Genomic DNA, 21,565 nt, shown 5'->3' with positions numbered 1-21,565 from the left:
TGGATCTCTTAACACAGTTATTTTGTTACCGTTCATGCTGAGTTCACCTGTCATTGTATCACCGGTCTTTTTTACGCGTTCCCCTGCAGCTTTTTGCGTATCATCTCTTAACCCCGTGATTGATATCAGCGAATCTCTGATTTTTCCGCTGTCAGTGAACACAGGGATGTTACCCGGAGTAGCTCCAATAACCCTACGAATTATTTCATGCCATTTGATATCGCTGGTTTTTAGTTTTCCGTGTCGGTCTTGAAAAATAACAACCTCATCTGGGTCTATTCCGGTCAGACTTAAAAGATTATCGATTTCATCTTTGGTCGCATATTTGATAAATCTATATCGGTGCGCTTCACCTTTCTGTTGAGAAGAGATCTTCCGTAAATATCAACCATTATTTGATAGGAAACTGTTTAAATCGACCCGTGGTATACTCGTGCACGACTTTGTGAGGTGGTTTGGTTGACGCTGATATCGCATCGAGAACATTTAATACTTCACGACCACATATCGGAGGATCGGTCAGTGTTTGTGCTGGTAGCGTTGAGTACCAAACTTTCGATGGGATGTCTTTTGTATATTTTAGAAATTCAACTGGCGGTGCTAACCTATACGAATCAAAATAGATAATTCCACGTGGATGTATCGCGCAAGCAACCCAGTGAGTTCCTGGACCGTTACTGTTATCGAGATTAATAATTCCAGTTTCTGGATTATTCGGTTGTTGTGGTAACTGATATCTCATAAAAACGCCTCTGAAATTTTTTATATTTAATTGTTTAACAGCATCGAGTAAATCAAAATTTGACATCGGTGTGATGTCTGGTACCGTTTTGGGTACCATGAGGGCGGAGTTCCTGGAAGTCTTAACCCGCGTCCTTTTTTTGTATCCTTTTCCAGTTGCTTTCTTTAATGCCATTCCGGCAGCGGTTCCAACAGCTCCTAACGCGGCTGCTTTTGCGACTGCGGGAGCAGTAGCAGCTATCAGTGCTTGTATCGCGGCAAGAAGAGGAAATATACCACCGGTTTTAATCATGTCCTTGACAGCTTTTGGAGCGAAATCAAGTCGAACTCCAGTTTTTGCTTGTTTTGCTTTATTGAAATGATTAAGTTGTGTTTTAGTCATTTAGTCAGCGATAATTTGTTTGGACCGCCAGTAATCTGATCATTTTTAAGTGTTATCGTTGCCCCACATGTGCTCGTGTTTTTCGATTGTAATTTCTCAGCCTGAGCAGGAGTCAGAGTGACATTAACGTGACTGTATGACATTTTATTTAATACGAGATTGATCTAACTGTTACATGTTTTCCACTGGTGCATCAACGAATCTCATTCGGCCGCCAGCACCTTCAAGTAACATTGTTCTATCAGAAAGTATAACAGCGATTGCTCTGTAATTAGCTATAGCTCTTCTTGTCACATTAGCCCGAAAGTGTATATCAACGACAGACTGTCTAGTTAAATCAAGATGCTCTAGTGAGAAGTAATAGAATGGATAATAATTTATTAAATCCAATTGTGATATTTGCTTACCAGTATCAATATTTAGATCATGCGCTAGATATTTCGTCAAGCGTTGATATGCACGTGCAACATGATTATTACCAAAATCTAACAGTATGTTCTCAGATGGTTCTTGATGCCCGTTTATTCTTAAGGAAATTTCTGAGACACCGAGTTTGTCAAATATCATATGACTATGTGTTTGTGAGTTTACTCGTGCAGCATCCTGAAGAACAATAAAAATATGTCGTGGCGCGGAAACTCCCTGCTGTGATGCTATATGCCATGTGAATAAACCATTATTATTACTCTGAATACTATCTGTGGTTGTTGTAAGCCACGATAACAACAATTTACCACCTTGATCCATAAAAGAAAGTAATCGCTTTTCTTCAGTAATTGCCGGAGTCATTACCGGCATCCACAATGATAGTTTTGTTATTAATACTTTACCAGTGTCACCAGCAAGTCGCCATAAAGGATCATTGTCATTATCTTTTCTAACAAGCACGACCGTATGTTTTGCTCCGAAAACTACCTTTCTGACATCTCTGCAATATCCAAAGATATGCGACAGCGGAATCGCACAAGAAAATTTTCTACTATCCCCGCCCAACATTAATTTACGTGCAGCGAAACCTAAATTAAATTCTGCATTAGTACCATGAACCACCGGCCACACATCAGCGTCAGTGGTGTTGTTAAAGTTTCTTGGTCGTCTAATAATGAACTGATCACTGTTAGGATGATTAGAAGTGTCCTTGGCAAACATCATTGATGGACCAGCTGATCTTGTATAATCATCAGAATATCTTGCTAGACCAATTATTGTTGTAGCAACATCGACATAATTCTGAATCGAGTCGATATTTTTTCCATCAATCATATATATGGCGCTACTAAACAAGGCCATAATCCCATTATTGAAAAAACCGATTGTATCCCCCGCGGCGTAGTCTGTGTTATCTAATTTTTTAATTTCACCTTCTACTTCAATAAATGCTTCAGCGGGTAAAAAATATCTACTTGTATCCTGAACCTGTAATTCAATTTGTCCTCGTTGATTTGGGTTTCGTGCGTCATAAGAATAATGCTGAAAATCACGCACTGATTCATTTTTAAGAACCGGTTCGTCTATGTCGAATGCTGTGTCGGATTCCCGTTTAAACATTTTATTATAAAAGTTATCGTCTAAAACGAAGACCACATCCCGCCACCAAACTTGTGTTTATTTGTTCAGCCCCTTGATTTATCAGTGCTGATAGTTTTTGATTTGCGGCTTCATTTATTACTTTACTAACATTTGCAGGCATGTCTGCGGTGGCTGGTAATTTTACCGGTGGAGTTTTTTGAGGTTTGCGTATTAATCGTGCTAGTCTGTCCTTCACTGCCAATAATGCTTTACCGGCAGCGATACCAACATCAGTAGCTTTATCTTTAATAACATCAATGGCTTTCATTGATAATTGTTTTGCGATTGGTATTGCTTTAGGTGCCATCCTCGCGAATAAACCCCGAACAACATCACCGAATCCATTTCCATAAGTCATCCTGTATACGGGTACTCGTGAGTTTACAACCCTGACCATAACTGGTCTACGATGAGAATTGTGTACGATCATTTTATTTAATTAGTTATTTATTTAACTAGTCGCTGTCCGCGAGTTCATCAATAAGTTCTCGATAGATGCTAGTATCCATGATACCACCTTGAAATAATCGCTGAAAGATATCAGCCGCTTCTTTAATTATTTCTGGCGAGTTATTTCCAGCTCGCTTTCCTCCGATGAGAACTTCTAACCGTTGCACATCTTGTACTATGTTTTCAGGGCAGGGAATAAATTCACCCCCCAAACCCTTGCCAGTTGCACCGGTGTCGGATGCATCGTAAAATTCTTCTGGAGATTGTGGTCGTTTCTCGGTTTCTACATCTTCCATAAATTTTTTATACCCGGGATCTCCTGTATTAACAGTCAAATTTTTAGAAGCAAAATATAATAAAGAAGTCCAATCTTCGGGTTTTACTCTTTTAACGTATTGAGGTTTTAGATATTTTTGTCTAGAATCATAATTATAAGCAGCAATATTGAGTAATTTATCCCGGTTAGTAAAAGTAATAAGAGCTTTATCGGTAAACAATTTTACAGGTGTGGGTCGAGATTCTTTTCGTTCTATTTGCTGCATCGCCGAAGTTTGCTCAGACGGTGAATAGGGAGGTGGCGGTTGTTGAGGTTGTGATGTGTGTTCTTTATAAAGTCTTTGCATTTCCCTTACAAGATCTATATATTTTTGATCATTATTTTTTACCTGTTTTTTGTTGTAGTATGCACGATATATCCATTTGACGAAATTCTCATCGTTTACTGTAGCATATTTTGGTTTTAAAATTTTGTTTTTTTGATCTATATTTAATAATATTGCTGCAGGTAAATCTTTTTCTTTTGTTTTTTTAAGTCGCTCAATAACACCTTCGTTAAATTTTGCAACCAGTTCAATATTTTCTTTTTTCACGTCAGTGATCTCAGTACGAATATCTTCTTCGGCGGTGGGTGGAGGTTGAGATGCAGCTATGTCAGTTGGAAGATCTCGTAAAAGTTTTTTGTTGTTTTAGTTCTTGTAGCAATTTTTTCAGTCTGCTCGGCTGTTTGTTTTAGCACTGGAAGAATACCTATTTCATCTCCCAATAAAGCTCTTTCTGTGATCGCCGCAGCTTTCTCAGTAGCTGTTGTGGCGGGTTTAAATAATTGTTCTGCGCCTGTTGCAAATTCAACTTGTGCTTGCTGACGTTCTTGAAGATTTTGTCTTACAGAATCTCTCACAGGAAGAATTTTTTTTATTACTTCTAGTCGCTCTCGAGCTAATCTAGCGGAATGTGCTTCTCCAATGTTGGCCATTTTTGTTAACTTAAATTTTTAATTCACAGCAGCAGGGAGGGCGACGACAACAAAACACAGCAACGACGGCGACAGTTGCGTTTACAACGAAGCGTCCTCCCGGTTTTTTAAAGGGTTTATTTCGCCCTCCTTTTTGCCTAAAATCTTGTAGGATTCGCCTCCCCTTCTTCTAAAGGTCACCTGATACTTATGTGGTATTTTTTGCATTTTTTGATGGCGTTATTTTGGTTTTCGATTTGTTTTGCCCTATCTGGTCTTTTTGGCCCAATCTTTATTCTGGCTGTTTTAGTTTTTCCTGTTCTATGTTCCCTGACATGGTGCTCCTTTGTGCTCGTTTTATTTTGGTTTATTCCGTCTCTTTTTGTTTCTTGATTAACCTTTGTCCTAGTCTTACTGTTATTTTTCTCTTTGTTGTTGTTTTGGACAATCTTTGACTTGCTGTTATTTCTCCATCTCGTGTTCTTGTTTTTTTCTGTTAGTGTTGAATTTGTCTTTGTATTAGTTGTTGTTGTTGTGGATCTGTCTGCTGTTGTTTTGAACTTGGTTTTTCTGATTTTCCCCTGATGTAATAGTTGTTGTTGTTGTTGTTGTTGTTGCTGTTTCGTCTGCTCTTGAACGTGGGTTTGTGTATTTTGCTCTTTCTTTGTGGTCCCTTGAATGTCCTCTTTGATATTTGGATGCAAATGTAATTGTTGTTGTTTATTCGTCTGCTCTTGTTACTTCGTTTTTGGGAAAATTTCGGTCGTCACAGCGTGCGGTTGTTTGTTTTGTTGTTTGTCCCCTTTGCTTGTCGCTGCTTGAGTCTCATGATTATTCTGGCATTTATGTGGAGTATGACCAGCTTTTCCGCACCTGTTGCACGTCCTGTAATGTATACATCTTTATACCACGATTTAGTTACGAAACCGTGGAGGTAAAAGGCCTTTTTCATGTCTCTGAGTTTCCTTTTCTCTATTTCTAAGATTCTTACTCCATTATATATCAATGTTTTTGGAATGGTTGCCAGTCTAGATGTTTCTACTTTAATTCCAAACTACTTTTTAAAGCTTCCAGCTGTTACATCAAGGGGTATTTCCAATGGTATGTCCGATAGGTGTAGCTCTCCCGTTTTTTTTTTTGATTTTCTTTAGCATTGGAGCGGGCTCTATTACTATGACCCTTTCTCCCATGATATTTATTTCTCCGCATGGTCTTATCGGTAGTTTCCCTCTTGGTCTTCATATATATCCTTTGTAGCCGTTTCTGGTAATTGAATAAGTCTTACTCATATAATCTGCATTAATCAATGTAGATATCGATGATATTCTTTCTCTTGATGTAGTTGACATATCCAATTCTTGGGTGCCTTCTTTGTAGGAATATTTGAGGAATGATGCGTCGTCCGTTTCTGCTCTCTTCATCTTATTTTTTTTTTTAATCCAACCTTCTTATCTCTTTGTATGCTGCTGTCATGTGTTCTTGCTTATCTTCGTCTGGTGAATACTGTTCACTCCTTGTGATTTCTTTCCAAATGTCTATTTTGTTTTAAAAGTTATATTTCAATATTCATGATTCTGTTCCAGCTTAAGAAGTTATGCTCCCACTTGCTTGCCCAGGCGTCATTGCACTGTGCTGTACTGAGTCTCTCGCTCGTTGTGGTCTTTTTCCCCTTTAATTCGTTTTAATACTTCCTTGTATCTTCCGTTCTACCCAAACGTCAAGAAACCACTGATTAATTTTACACAGGTATGATTCATCATCATCATCTTTATTTTCTTTCTTGGAAGATTACATGATATAAGAATAAATCATCTGAATACAACCAATAGATAAGTATTTTTTTAAAAAACATATTATAATACAAATTCTTACACTATATCAGTCAACAAAGTGTTCATCAACTGCTTAAGTTGCAAGTTGCAGTACCTTATTTGCAGAAATTAGCTGCACACTGCATGACAAAGTATGCTGCATACAGGACGAATAGCTTGGAGTTTTCTTTGTCGATTGCACCTGATGGTAACCTTTTACCTAGAATATATTGTAGCTGCAGCTAACGTAATGTGCAGGCTCAGTGGAAATTTATCAGTAAGGAAATCCCAGAAAGAGTTTCTAAAATTCGACATATGAGGACAACTAACTCAACAATGAAATATCAAGTCTGTATAAACATTCCCACGTCTAAATCACATATCGAGCTGTGTTTGAGGAACAGCAGCCCATAGTTTAGCTACATATGTAAATGCCTTAGTGTGTTGTCTGGTTTTAGCCGACTGCCACACTGAGGCAGGTCGTAAGTATTCGCATATCGAAGAGAATCTATCAAAATCTGCTTCATTAGACATACGAACTCTCCAGAGGCTATTTTAAAGACCAACAATTTTTGACCTTACAATTTATTTCCAATTTTGTTTATCTGGAATTTCAGAATGATGCAAATAATCAGTTAGATACCCGAGCAAGTCAAACTTCTTTGAGGTATAATATAAATTTGAAATTAACCCGCAGCTTGACATGCATCCGCTCAAAATGAAGTGAAATAACGCAACGTTACACACGTTTAGTATGTATGTTGTTAGGCATCAAACACAATCGGTGTAAAAACATTTTCTTCTATCAATTTCGGACTGCGCTGATGTCCATACTAGCATTCCCAGGGCGAGGTCTGATCTTGTATGTGTTGGAAAACCTTGTGAATGTTTGGTAAAATACCTCAGAGTTTTATCCAATAAAGAGAGGTCACTTTTTGAAATGTTACACCATAATTCACTTTCATAAAACATTGAAGGGAAATTACCTTTTTAATTACATTTGCAGCAACCAAAGGATTTAAACCATTCGGTTTAATGCCAATACCAAACAGACCGTGAAAAGATTGTTGTCCTTTCCTGCACGCGTCGAGTATTGCTTCATGCGACGTCAGCTTTGAGTTAATCCGGTGACCCAGGTGTATTGCCCAATCAGTAACCGGCAAACATGACGGGCCAAGAGAAAATTTCATATTGATATAATTCTTGTACTGGGGACCAAAAATGATAATGTATGACTTTGTGACACTAAGCTCTAATCGCCACTTATTACTGTAGTCATATGCTATATCTAAGAGCTTTTGTACATTGCTAGGATATATAGCCAAAAGTGGAATATCATCAGCTAGGGTTGGATTGTCCGCAGCTAAGGATCCAATCGTTGCTCCAAATCCACTATTTTCTAACTGTATCAGCAAGTCATTCATAAATATTGTGTACATCAAGGTTGACAAAACACCCCCTTGTCTCACTCCTTGGCCAGTTGAGAACCATTCTGAAAATTGCCCATAGACAAGAACTTTACTCTGTAAATTTGTATACATATTAAAAAATATCAAAAGGGATTTACCAGTAATTCCCAGCCTGAATAATTTAAAAAGTAGTCCTTTGTGCCACACGGTATCAAATGCCTTTTTGTATCAAGAAAATCAGCAAAAACACGAGAACCCATGTTTACATTATATTGTACTGATTGTAACAGCACAGAACTCGCTTTTGTGCAGCCTAAACCTTTTTGGTAACCATGTTGTTGTGAACTGGATATACTAGAATTAGTATCTTTGAGCCAAGTTACCAAACGTTCATGAATAATTTTCTCAAAGGTTTTGTAGATAACAGGTAGTAAAGTAACCGGCCGGTAACTTTCAAGGGAGTTCTTTGATTTTCTGTTACCTTTGTACAGTGGTATTATTAACCCTTTCTTGCAATCTACAGGTATGTAAGATTGATAAATCATCTGAGTAAATAAAATTGTCATACACTCGATGAGGTAGTCGCTGTCATAGATAAAATGTTCATTGCAAATTTGATCATGGCCCGATGCTTTTGACTTCTTTAGACTTTTAATGATTTCTCTTACTTCATTTAAACTGATACTGGTATGTAAGGCCTCGATATGGCTTACTCCGTCCTGTAGACCCCGATTTGATTCTCTCTCTATAAATTCATAAAAGTTTGCGTCAAAGCTATGGCTAAAATTTGGCGTATGAATGTCCTCATACTATCCGGAAATGCCATTTGCCATGGAATCATCATCGCGGACACAAACTCCATCAGGTGATTGTTCCTGACAAAAATGTATATTGTTCTCTCTCTTAGCTTTGATCATTTTCCAAACGTGTCTTACATCGCATTCGTGTGCTTTTTCAATTTCTTCATATACCTCCCCCATATATCTTTCCACAGCCAGTTTTTGAACGTTTCTAAAGTCTCTCTTGTTATCTTTATATTCTCGGTAAGAATTATATTGACTACCCATCGGTATTCACTCATTTATTCAAGGATACCTAGCTTGTCTTTGAAGTTTATGTGCTTCTTTGAGTTCGTTTGACCAGTATGGTTTGGCATGATAATTGAATTCAGACTTTGGAAGCGCGATGTCGCTTGACTGCTGTATTGCATTAACAATGTGCCCGTAAAATCTATCAACATTGCCTGAAATAGTATCTATGTCTAAAGTTTTCAAGTGATGGTCCAGCTAAGATGGATAGATTTTCAAAATATCTGCGTCTAATTTAGTCCAAGCTATGTAATTTCTCTTCAGAGACTGTCTGAATTCTCTCCCACAGGTCACTGTAAGAAGGGAAGTAAGGATATGGAGGTGGTCAGATATCACGTGCTTTTCGTGATCTGAAACAATGTCCACACTCCGTAATCTACCTATGCATTGATTCGACAGTACAAAATGATCAATCATCGTTCTTGCTGGGGTCAATGTATAATGGGAACCAGTGCATATTATTAAATGTCCAGATGGAAAAGTTCTGAAAATATTTCCTCACAGATGTAACTTGTGATTAACCAATTGTGCTCTTTAGTGCAGACGTAAATGAAAAAGGGATTTCCGATTGCAAAAAGGACTTTTATTTACAAATAATATCTTTCGAAGGTTTCTGGTAATGGTTTATTGCACACAACCTTTTAAGGGCACTACATAATATATTGATTATAATTCAAAATACTTTTCTTTTAAAAAATCTTCTAATAAACTTTCATAGAACCATAAATGTTCATATGATAGATGGTAGTCAGACGTGCGTTGCTTAGGGTGATTAAAGACAAACTCATTGGGACATATATAAAATAAAACATATTGACTATCAATATATATATCTAAACCCCACTTATCTCCACCTCGGTTATCTCAAGAACCGGTGTATATAGAGCGTTTGGGTACGGTCAAGAACAAATTTTTATTTGTTACGCTAATTTGTTCCCTACTTATCTCGATCCATGCAAAGTAGATAACCCGGTATGTCGGGAATTAGTTTCAGTACGAAGTAATGAAATTTATGTACATGTACAAATAGATAATCACTGTGCAGGCAAACAATTGCTATTTGGCTGAATATTATAAAGTCATAAAATCTTAACATATGCATTTAGTCTGACGATCGATGATTTATTGATTTATTTGTCATCATTTGATACCAAAATAGAAAATCATCATGTAGTCACTATTTTCAATATATATATATATATATATATATATATATATATATATATATATATATATATATATATATATATATATATGACTTTTCAACTGAACGCTATGTAGTGGAAATACAAAACTACACTATAAAATTACATTCTCGAACATGTACAACCGATGCACTAGTCCAAAATGCATAAGGAGTTTTCAGTTTCATTCAAGATGTACATACTAAATCACAAACGTGTATAAAAAATAGCATAACCTGCATTGCATTATTTGTGTTAGTAAATGTAAAGTAAGAACAGTCTGCTTTTCCTAAATCCGACGATGATTTGTAGCAAAGTTCCAAAAGCACTTTTACTTTCATACATATGCTCAGCATGAGCCACTTTAACCACAAACTATTTCATTTTCTAATACATTCATGAATTCCACTGTAGCTTTGGATAGTGATGATTGTCATCATCAGCGGCAGTAACATCAGCTTCTTGCTAGCATGATTGTGTCTGCTTGGTTGTCAGCGACTGGAGTATTTCCTCATCAATAAGTTTATAATAGGCACTAAAATCATCTTCCACGTGTATAAAATTAGAAAATTCTTGCCGAGCAATGCATATGGATTCCACGATCTCATCAGCCATTGATTCAAGAAACATTTCGGATTAATGCTCTTTCAACTTTGCTGCAGGCAAACACTGCTGGTAAAGTTCTTCCTCAAACATTTCCGGAAAACAATGGAACCTACAGTTATTAATTGTTTTCGGCGATACACTGTAAAACAAATCGGTACACTTTAAGGATTCCAAAGTCGGCATCCGTGGACAGCTTGCTTTGCAATAAAATAACCTTTGTATTTGGTATCCTGTCGGCAAGATCAAACAATGGAATTATATGTCCGCTGTTGTGTTTATTTACCAACCGGGCAACTGGACATAGAACACAATTAACTTTACTATATGTTCTCTACATTTGTTTCTCAGTACTGACCTTTCCACTGTGTGACAATCAATGCAAATCATATGTTAATCTAAAATACCTTCAAAGATGACTTCACGGCGAAGTTCTCCTCAAAGGATGACCTGCTCTCTCTTGCGATGCTGGACTGTCAGCATAGCAGCATGTACACAGAACACAGATTTCACTTCCGGATCATCACCAAGGCCTTATTACTCACTGTGCACTGTCGCCGAAATACACACAGACAACAACACCCTGAGCTCATATTATCAATAATAAACAGTTACCTTTAAATCCCTACTAAAAATGCATAAACAAAACTCTTCTAAGGAATTTCATCCATAAATAGGACAGTTACAGGCTTTTATCTGACACCACTGTAACACAAGCACAAGCCAATTCCAAATGGAAGTATTAATTGTGACCCGATTCCAACTGTTTGTTTGGCATATTGAATCATAACTGATACAAATTGGCATTGATGGGTAAAGGTTATACAAAACTTGAACTTTTTTTGTAACCCATTATGGAGAGAGGATTATCATTTGCACTTACAGTGAACGTAAATGTTCATGAGTTTTCAAATACATATATTTATTACTTTCTTTTGCGACACAATAGCACATAGTTAACATTGATAAATTACAATCTTGGCTACTTTGCACCTTACACCGCAACATGCGTGAATGGCAGGTGCCTTTCAACAATATGGTGTTTGTTTTCTTTCCTTCTCTCGATTGAGATTTTGTTGGATCCAGTTTTCAGTCTCATAACATAGTCAAGCCGCTGAGTACAACCTAATACGATTCGGTTGAATATATTCATGTCAATGGACAATGTGTCGGGTGTTATCTGACATAAGCTATACACAGTATCGTATGGAGGCATGCGCTACGGATCATATATGTAATCAGTGGATATATAACTGACATATTAATAAACCCAAATTGTATTTGAAAATATGAAACAAAGCCAGCAGCATTAATACTTTGTAAATATCTTGTGATTTCCTAGGTTAGACACATTGAATGAAAATAGGTACAGAAAACTTTACCAAATATTTGTAGATATTGAATATGTTTATATACATTTATTTATCTTTAAAATCAAGCTTATTGTTTAATCCACTTTACATGTTACAAAATATATTGTTTGAGATTATCCGTACGGTCCTTTTGTTCATCGGGAGATCCTTTTTTAACATAAAGTTCCATTAATGTTGAAGCAAATGGTCCTTTATATACACGGAAAGTAAGATTTTCTAAACTGATTTAAAGTTCAAACAAATGGTATTTTGTGTACACGGAAAGTAATTTGTTCCGAACTGATTTGCTTGCACTAATTCATTATTAAATACAAAATGTTATTTTTACGCCCTCTTAGTACAAGGAGAAATTTGTTTTGCATACGAGAAGTCCTTATCCAACAAAAGGGCAACTTAGGAACTATTACAAAGGGTCTCTTTTGGATTAAAGAAGGCATGTTTGCAGCAACATTTCGTTTCAGTGTTTACAAGAAGATATCTTTTTGACACACATAAAATCCCTGGGAATGTTGTTGCGGCTAAATGAACATCGTATTTCTTTAGAAAATCTACAATATTGATTACAGTGTAAATAATGTGCAGACAATTTTTAACGAGTTCTTATCATTCAATATAAAAAATATAAAAAATTGGAAATGCTAAAGGAACGTTCTATGCCTATAAATAAACATCCTGATTTTATGTAATTGGTTAAAACAAACAAGGGAATGGCTGATACATGTTTATCATTTAAATAAACTTGTAAAAGGTACGTGAATAAACAAATTAGGCTAATGGGAAGTGTATAAGTTCTGAAACGACAATATAGTCTGATACATTCAAAAAAATCATAAACTTGCTAACAATATGTATCTGAAATGTTCCGTATAATCATGACATATATTACACATTCAGATTCTGTGTAAATTAATTCATATATTCTATTGATTTGAACAGTGTACTTCAGAGTGACTTGTACAGTGTATTTTATAATAAGTAACAAATTTCAGTACTCGAAATTCCAAAAGCCCGGCGCTTGGGGACTTTCTAATTTCGGATCGTTCCCTCCTATATTCTAAATGAGGTGCCCATTGAGCCGGCTAAACATAACCCCCACGAAAACTGTTATCACACTGTTGTTGTTGTTGTTGTTCACACTGATGAAATGCGTTAATTTATTTTCACGATTTTGAAAGACTTGTAAATTATTAATATTTATCCCCGTTACTTTATGAAGATCATCTACTTATCATACTTCCATTAAATAGCTGTAAACTTTGTGTCGAATTGAAGCATGTGACCTATAAATAGGGAACAGACTGCCTGTGTAATACTCTAACTAGTGACCACCTGGCTTTAACATACATTTTGTTCCCAAATATGGTTTTGGATATTTAAATACAGTATAGAACCCAGTCAAAATCCATATAGTATGTAATGGAGCACTTCAGCAATCGTTTCCAACTGGTACAGTGATGCATTGCGGCACAGTTAGAAAGTATGCCTCTAGTAATTCGATTTCTTTTAATGTCATTTTTTAATTGACATTTCAATTTAATGTTTATTTCAGATGTCCTTAACTACGTACACTAGTGTACTGAAACACCGGATAAACTTATAATGTTTCACCAATAAACATCAAAATTGTACACAGCAATTCCACAAATCAAGACATATCATATTGGAACTGTAGCAATTATACATTTAGGTGTCAAATACTGTAATATTAAAAATAAGGGTCAGTTTTGGAGATATGGAAATTGGAGACAGGGCTTGCGGAATATCAGTAAGGGCTTGTAATGGTTATCAAGCTTGGTGAAAATCTTTCTTCTGAGCACTGCAAATGAAAGTATATACAAAAGCTTGATAATTATTTATTGATCACCATCACACATACACTAAAGTATAACTCACACGTTAAAAGAAGTAACAGCCTGACCATTTGTTAATTATTTGCTTCTACCATTTGGCATCGATGTATATATATTTTCATTGTCTTTCGTGTGTTTCTTTTTCCACCAGTGATGCCATTGTTGTCAGCGCAGATTGTTTTTTAACTGTAAAACTTACAAGATAACACTGGTGGTAGTTTGTTATCAACGTATGGTCGGATTGTTCATCAGGACGCTCCTCTTTGATGTTAATACGATCCCTTATTATATTAATTCGTCTGTTGCATGTTTGAATTATTCCTTTCCACCGAACCGGCTGTTCCAAACATTTTATCAATTAATTTCTCTTGGTATATATTTGGATATCCAACATGATGTTTCATATACAGAGAAAATTTATTTCAAATGTCAGGTACACAGCACAATGTTGAAGTATAGAATTGAATTCTTAAATGCTAACTCATCGTCACTCACAAACGTCAATGTTCCTCGTCATTATAGTTGTATGCAATGTCATGCATGAATGACGTTAAGTCGTAGATGTTGTTGTTGTTGTTGTGATAGGGTTTAGCGCCATTTTTCAGCACAGGATAGGCTATACATGGCGGCCAGTATCAATGGTGGAGAAAGAACCCGGGAAAACCCCGGAAAGAACCACCGACCCACAAGAAGCTACAAGCAAGCTTTCTCACATATCCACACTGGCCGAGCCCGAGACTCGAATCCACGCAGACAGATGTGAGATGGCAGTGATCCGTGACGGAAAGCGCTTTAGACCACTCGGCTACTCGGGGCCCCTCGTAGCTGTTGCACTAATATGAAGAATCTGAACAATGCAAAGCCATCAAACGGCTAAAACATTAAATGTAATCATCGTATGTGCATTTATATTCCCTATGAGAGCCACCTCTGTAAACAGAAATACAACAACAATAACATAGAGATCACTGAATTTATAATTAAAAGCGAACCTCATGTTATGTTCATGAAAAGTAAAGACCCAGTCATACGGCTGAATATACATGTTCACAGCTACTAACTATAGTTTAATTCAGGATGTATCTATACTGCATATAACTGGTCATTTGATTTATTGTTCTTTCTAGTTGGGTTATTTTTTATATTCTTGCATTCATCACGAGATAAATTTGTTTCAAATAATACAACCCTTTGGACACTTAAATGGTCTTTCCCTAAAAAGGATTTGGCATGAGCAGATAAGTAAATGCGGTGATCATTTTAAACGCTTTTATAATATTTTGGCATAAGAATACGATCACAATTTTAGCGTGGGAAAGGCGAGTTTCTAACACGAAGCCATCTGACTTGGCGCGTTGTAGATTACAGCTCAAATTATGATCCCGTCATTAACAGCGGATAATTGGTAACTGTACCTAATGAATGTGACCTCAGCGAATTGTTGAAATGAATAATAATAATGTGGAAAATTGTCACATCTTAAATATTCAACAAATTTAAGACAGCCTTCGTCGTTGTATCAACTTGTATCATATCATTTGTTCGTTCTTGTAATTAAAATTATGCAAGCAAAATTTTTATCAGAATAAAAAAAAAAAAACTGGTCAGTTATAAGGAAATTATACATCAATAACCTAAATGTATTATAGATCAAAGATGTTTAATTATTTAATTGAAGTTTCCTGTTCATGAATACTGGAGAGATTAGCTATCGAGTCAAAAACATAAGACATGCTACACCATTTATTTCAATAGTATATAGCGGATTTCTGTTTTTTTTTTTTATCTGCTTAACAGCTAAAATTGATTCAATGGGGCTGATTAATCATCTCTCTCTCGATCGATCGATCGATCGATTGATAAAAATTACGGTTGTCACATTTACATTTCTCAAACATGAAGTATTTACTTTACACAAATAAAAGACCTGTCAGTAGCAGAAATACGAAGTTTGGTCGCCACATTTTGGGTACCTCAAATTGTTTAGTACTTTCTACTAAATATATTACCGAACCCTCTACTAAAAATGCAATTATACTGTGTTCTCGGAATGTTCAAATGCATCATTTTCCTTATTTCTGTTGCAGTTCGCGCAATATAATTTGTTAAGCATTAAATGAAATGCAGTATTAGTGCACTCTACAGTGAAAAGGATAATATTAATGACAGATCTCAAACATTTTACCAAAACAATCTCATTTATATTTGTCCTATGTGAAACAATATTGCACAAGTTCCGGTAATTACCCCATGAACGTACAGAGCCCAATCAGGTCAGGTATTTGCGGGAAAGTGGTGTTTCCAAAATCTCAAAAGGACCCTAACATTCCTCTAAAGGGCACCAAAGCAAACTTCGATGTGTCTTTTTACTCACCATGTGCATAATACACATTAAACGTGCGGAAGAATAAAACGATGGTCAAACTTCAAGTGACAACTGACTGTATATTTGTGTGCGTGTGATTACATTTTGTCAATTGGTTGAGGTAGTGGCCCCGATCCAGCCCTGATGAGTTCTTATTAATATATTGTTCCATTTCTTCTGACATCTATTCACAGGATTTAAACGTTAGAAATGTATAACAAGACGATACCATGCCATCCCTTTTCTTATTGAATTTTTTTTTTCTTGTGATGAATGAAATTACCACAATATATCCCGTCGGAAAGAACAACCTTGCCTTTAAGTTAAGTGGCCAGTCATTTGCAGTACACATATAGTTAAAACTGAACAAGTATGTATATTCAGCCTATTGACCGTCATTACGTGATTCGTAAATTAGGGTTTGACCTTGTTTTTCTTGGGGGGTTTTCTGAAGTGGCTGTAAACTGTAATGTAACTGTTTAAAGTTAAGAGGATTACTTCCCATTTTTAAACAGCAATATAAATTTACACTGTTCAAGAGAACACGAATATAGTGTGCATATCATCAAGTCAGTACGTAACTTTAAAAAAAAATTCTTGTGAATAATGTAAAAGTGAAAATGTTGCAAAAGAAGTTGATCAAAATTCTCTATATGTACACAATAGACCAGCCGTTTTTTCTTGTTTTATTGCCCCAGTATATTTGATAGAAATTAAAATCACTTGATTCTTGAAGTGGTATTTGACTGTAAATCATGCATAACGTCTCGGTCTTTCCATGGGTAGTCATCCTTCATTGACTAATCAAATGTCAATCAGTAAAACGTCCGTTGTTAATGACTGGACCATAATTTGAGCTACATGTATTAAGAGCAATGTGGCAAGCCATGCATATGATTGACACGCAATTTTCCAATTGATATCTACTGATACTACGTTGTATAACAGTGTCACAATGGTAACTGCCTTGAGTTTTTCTGAATGTCATCTGTAGCCAATTCTTTATTAGGAAGAGACTATTACAGTATCTAAAAGGGGACGGGGGTAAATCCTTGAAAAATATTGTCCTATTCTGCTTTGTAGTAGAAAAAAGGATACAATGCTATTCCTTGCTTTACCTGAAACAAATAACTTGTAATGAATGAAATAAAAAATGCAAGAGTCGGAAACATTAATTTAGCCTCATACAATTAAATGGTCAGTCCCTTACAGTACTTGTCTATTCAGAATTGAACTAGTTGATAAATGTCTACATGTGTATTCGGTCTCGAAATTGGGCCATTACTGTTCAAGGACTAAACACGTGCTTCGCATTTAAGTATAAATTCAGTGTTTTATTATCGTTGTTATTGTTTGCATTTATGAACAGAAGCTGTTCTTATCTGAATGTAATTGTCCATACCTCAGAGAACTTTTCATGTTTAAACAGGATAAATTTACACTCTTCAAAAGAAGCTCAAAATGGTGGATCTCTCGTGCAGTCAGCGTGTAGGTTTTCTAAATGTGTGAAATATACAAGACGTTGTAATTACTTTCTATTGTCCATAAATATCCACCGCTCAGTAATGTTCAACAAGGTATTATCTTGTCAAGTCTGCGCATATATTTTCTAAACATAATGAATATACAAGATCTCTTTTGCATTAATTTCTATTGCATCTGTATATAATCAAAATGGAGATCACTGATTGGTGAAAATATATTTGAAAGAAGTCCTGTTCGAATATCAAACAGAAACGCCTATCAGCCGCTTCATGGTGGAATTGCCATCGGCATGTTGGAAGAGGAGCGTGGTGATTTGAAGATACTTTATTGCTCCATCATCGAAAACGGATGGATTAAGTCCCCCACCGCGTTGCGTGGGGTTCCGAAAATAAATGTGAGCTGTACTGTACATCGCTATGGCCCGCTGCAACAACCAGTAAGGTAAAACGTCCAAGAACAAAATCATGTAGAAATATTTATAATGTGATATACATATTATTTTTTTCATCTCCATTGATAGGTTTGGCATTCATGGTTCTATTGGTTATGTATGGAACTGATGGACCAATGATAGGCATATCAATAATGGTTCCATTTATATTATGGCACTGATCGTTCCTTTCACTGATTGTTCCATTGATTATGTATGGCACTTATGGTCTAATGATATGCATGACACTCATGGTCCATCAATTACTTCACAATGAGTCAGTTTTGACTTGGAACGTATTGACCAGTAATGGTGATACATAGAGTAAGATTTGTCTCCCTTGTTTTATTTCCAATCACTGTTTTTGTTTTAGGGATTAATGCCATTTGTCGGCACAAGGTAGGCTATACTTTGCGGCCAGTATCATTGGTGAAGGAAGAACCAGGGAAAATCCCGAAAAGAACCACCGACCCAGGATAAGCTACTGTCAAGTTTTCTCACATACCCATATTGGCTGAGTCCGAGACTCTAACCCACGCAGACAGAGGTGAGATGGCAGTGATCCGTAATGGTGAGCACTTTAGAACACCCGGCCACTCAAATCAATGTAAAAAATAAATACAGAATAATTTGCTTTCTGTTCTGCAAAATATAACTCTTTCCAACGATTTTGTTTTGTTTGGGTATGTTTTGTTTGATTGGTAACAGGAGATTTCGGCCCATAATGAAGTCGGTCCATAACTTGGTTGATTCACAACAAAGACAGCCCACTGCAAATTCGGCCCACACAAATTTAATTTAGAAATTTCCCAAATTAATAAATAGAATAATAATGATGAGGACTTTGTATAGCGCCTAATCTTTAGAAGCTCTAACCGATTTGCAAAATTAGACAACACCTATAACATAAAAACATATATAATGATACGACTACAAAAAAAACAAACACCATGAAGTTAGAAAACATAAAAAACATGGTGAAAATATTTAAGGAAGGAAACATTATTAGGTCTTTAAGTTTGTTCTTGCAGTCGAAATAAGTGAGTTTTAGGAGCACTCTTGAATGGGATCACTGTGTCTTTGTCTAAGTTCAATGGGCAATTCATTCCATGCTGCTGGGCCCTGGTATGCAAAAGAACGTTGTCCATATGACTTCGTTTTCGTAGTGGGAATAATGAGTATACGATTATCATAAGAGGAGCGTAAGTATCTTGCTGGTGTGTACATATGGGTGAGGTCAGATAGGTATGTTGAACTAGACTCCGTCAGTGAAACGTATCACAGAGAACAAATTTTGTCTTTGATTCTGGATCGAATGGATAGCCAGTGTAGGGTACAGAGCAGCGGGGAGGTGTCCTCTGATCGTGGTACTCAAAGTATGATCAGAGCAGCTGTGTTTTGAACTTTTTTAAGTTTTTGGAGTAGATATTGAGATGAACCAGACATAATTGAGTTACAATAGTTTCGTCTTGAAAGTACTAATGAACACACACGTGTTTTAGTGGCATCAACTGAAAGATATTTGCGAATGGAGCTGATGCGTCTCAGCTCAAGATATGCAGCCTTGCATATGATTCATGACATGTTGGTGCAATGTGAGAGTACTGTCCAGAGTAACACCTAGGTTTCGTGCTGATTGTGTGAATTTAATGTTGGTGTTGCTGATATTTATTGTTTGAGGTAAAGGATGTGATAAGAAAGTCTTTGTGTTGTAATCAGAATGGCCTCGATTTTATCATCATTCATCTGTCATCCATGATTTCACATCAGCAATGCACCTTTCTACACCTTGGATGGTTGCATCAATTTCAGTTGGGTGGCTAGATTTGTATATTTGGGTGTCATCAGCGTACAATTGGTGAGACACTGGATGATGATTTATGACACTTGAGAGCGGCTGAGTGTATAGAATGAAGAGAACAGGTCCAAGAACAGACCCCTGTGTAACACTACAACATAGATCAACTAGGCTGGAGTTTATTCCATTTGCAGCCACAATGTGTGTCCTGTTGACCAAGTAGGACTTGAACCACAGTAAGGCTATATCATGAATGCCAAATACCTGCTGGAGACGGTGATGTAATATATCATGGTATATTGTGTAAAATGCTGCAGACAAATCAAGGAGGGCGAGGACTGTAATCTTTCCACTATCCAGTGCAGAGAGAATGTCATTAACTACTTTTAAAAGAGTAGTTTCAGTACTGTGGCAAGGGCGATATGCAGATTGTACATTGCTAAAAAGACTGTTTGAATTCAGATGAGATACAAGCTGGGATAGAACAACCTTTTCTAAGATTTTTTTATAGGAATGGGAGATTAGAAAATGGGCGGTAGTTCTTTAAATCGTTATGGTCTAGTGTTGGTTTCATCAGCAGAGGCTTTACAATGGCAGTTTTGAAAAATGATGGGAATTCCCCGGATGAGAGAGAGGTATTAATAACATCAGCTAGTGAAGGCAATACTGGATCTAAGCACTCAAGCAGCAGTGATGTTGGAATTGGATCAAGTTCACATAACTTTGGTGCACTCTTCGTCAGGATTGCAAGTACGAAATCCAGAGACAGGTTCAAATGCTGCTAATGGTTGCTGCTGAAATTCTGTATCCCAAATGCATGGTGACGAGTCAATTGAAATTGTGGTGTCAAGCTTATCTCTGATGGTTTGTACTTTGTCACGGAAGGTCGACTAGAGAGAAGGTAGGTGGAAGTGGTGTACATTTGTTCCTTGACATTAGCTTGTTAGTAATCTCGAAGAGCTCTTTGTAGATGAAACTTTCCATGATCTTAGTACTGTAGTGGGCTGATTTCGCTGTATGGACTATAGTTGTGACATTCTTCTTAGCGGTCTCATAGATTTGCTTACGAATAGTGAGTCTGGTGGAAAGCCAAAGCCTCTCAGCTTTACGATGGTCTCTGTTAGCAGTGTGAAGCTGGTCCCTAACACTGCTATACCATGGAGAACACTTCTGAATTGATACTCTGCACTTGTTAGCTGGGGCATGTTTGTCGAGCAATGAACGCAGGCAGTTATCGAGTTGTTCTACTGTTGGAGGTAAGCAAGTTGTTAGGTTTGCTTGGATGTCGTGCATTAGTTTAGTTCTATTTATCATACAGAGGTTTCTCTTAGCAGCAGATAAAGGTACAGGGTTAGGGACTGATAAGTCAAGATGGCATATAATGCAGAGGTGATCTGATGCGAGTTCGTGGGATACCAGGGAGGACCATAGAATGTTATCATCAGGTCTATGAAGAATCCAGTCTAAAATGTGACCATGCTTATGGGTGGGTGGGTTAACTGACTGACTGAGGTTGAAAACATTAATGGAATCTAGAAGTTTTGATGTGTTTGGGTTGCCGGGACAGTCAAAGTTGAAATCTCCAAGAATAACCAGGTTGCCACCTATCGAATTTCCATACTCCATGAGATTCGAAAACTGCCCCAAAAAGAGATTCAGTCAGCTTGTTTTTTCTACTAGAAGGGGGTTGGTATAGACAGAAAAATCGACTGACCTTTGCTCCAGTGTGAGTGTGGTTTGGACTAGTTCAAACGATGTGTGGTCGAAACTGAATGTTGTGGTGTGGTTAAGAAGTT

At 36.7% G+C, this 21,565-nt stretch overlaps 1 protein-coding gene across 1 annotated transcript in view; it reads right to left on the bottom strand.

The window, feature by feature from the left end:
- Positions 1-21,565, bottom strand: part of LOC149783731 (uncharacterized) — a 73,206-nt gene that overhangs the window by 15,352 nt on the left and 36,289 nt on the right. Inside the window, exon 4 of the mRNA XM_089932894.1 lies at positions 10,686-10,765. Coding sequence (XP_089789020.1) covers positions 10,686-10,765 — 80 coding nt within the window. The remainder of the gene's footprint in view (positions 1-10,685; positions 10,766-21,565) is intronic.

This window comes from Sinohyriopsis cumingii, chromosome 14 (genome assembly GCF_028554795.1).
Source record: "Sinohyriopsis cumingii isolate HCF-2022 chromosome 14, ASM2855479v2, whole genome shotgun sequence".
In the NCBI taxonomy this organism is placed as follows: Eukaryota; Metazoa; Mollusca; class Bivalvia; order Unionida; family Unionidae; genus Sinohyriopsis; species Sinohyriopsis cumingii.
The sequence above is the reverse complement of the archived record's forward strand: the minus strand, read 5'-3'. Positions and strand labels throughout refer to the sequence as shown.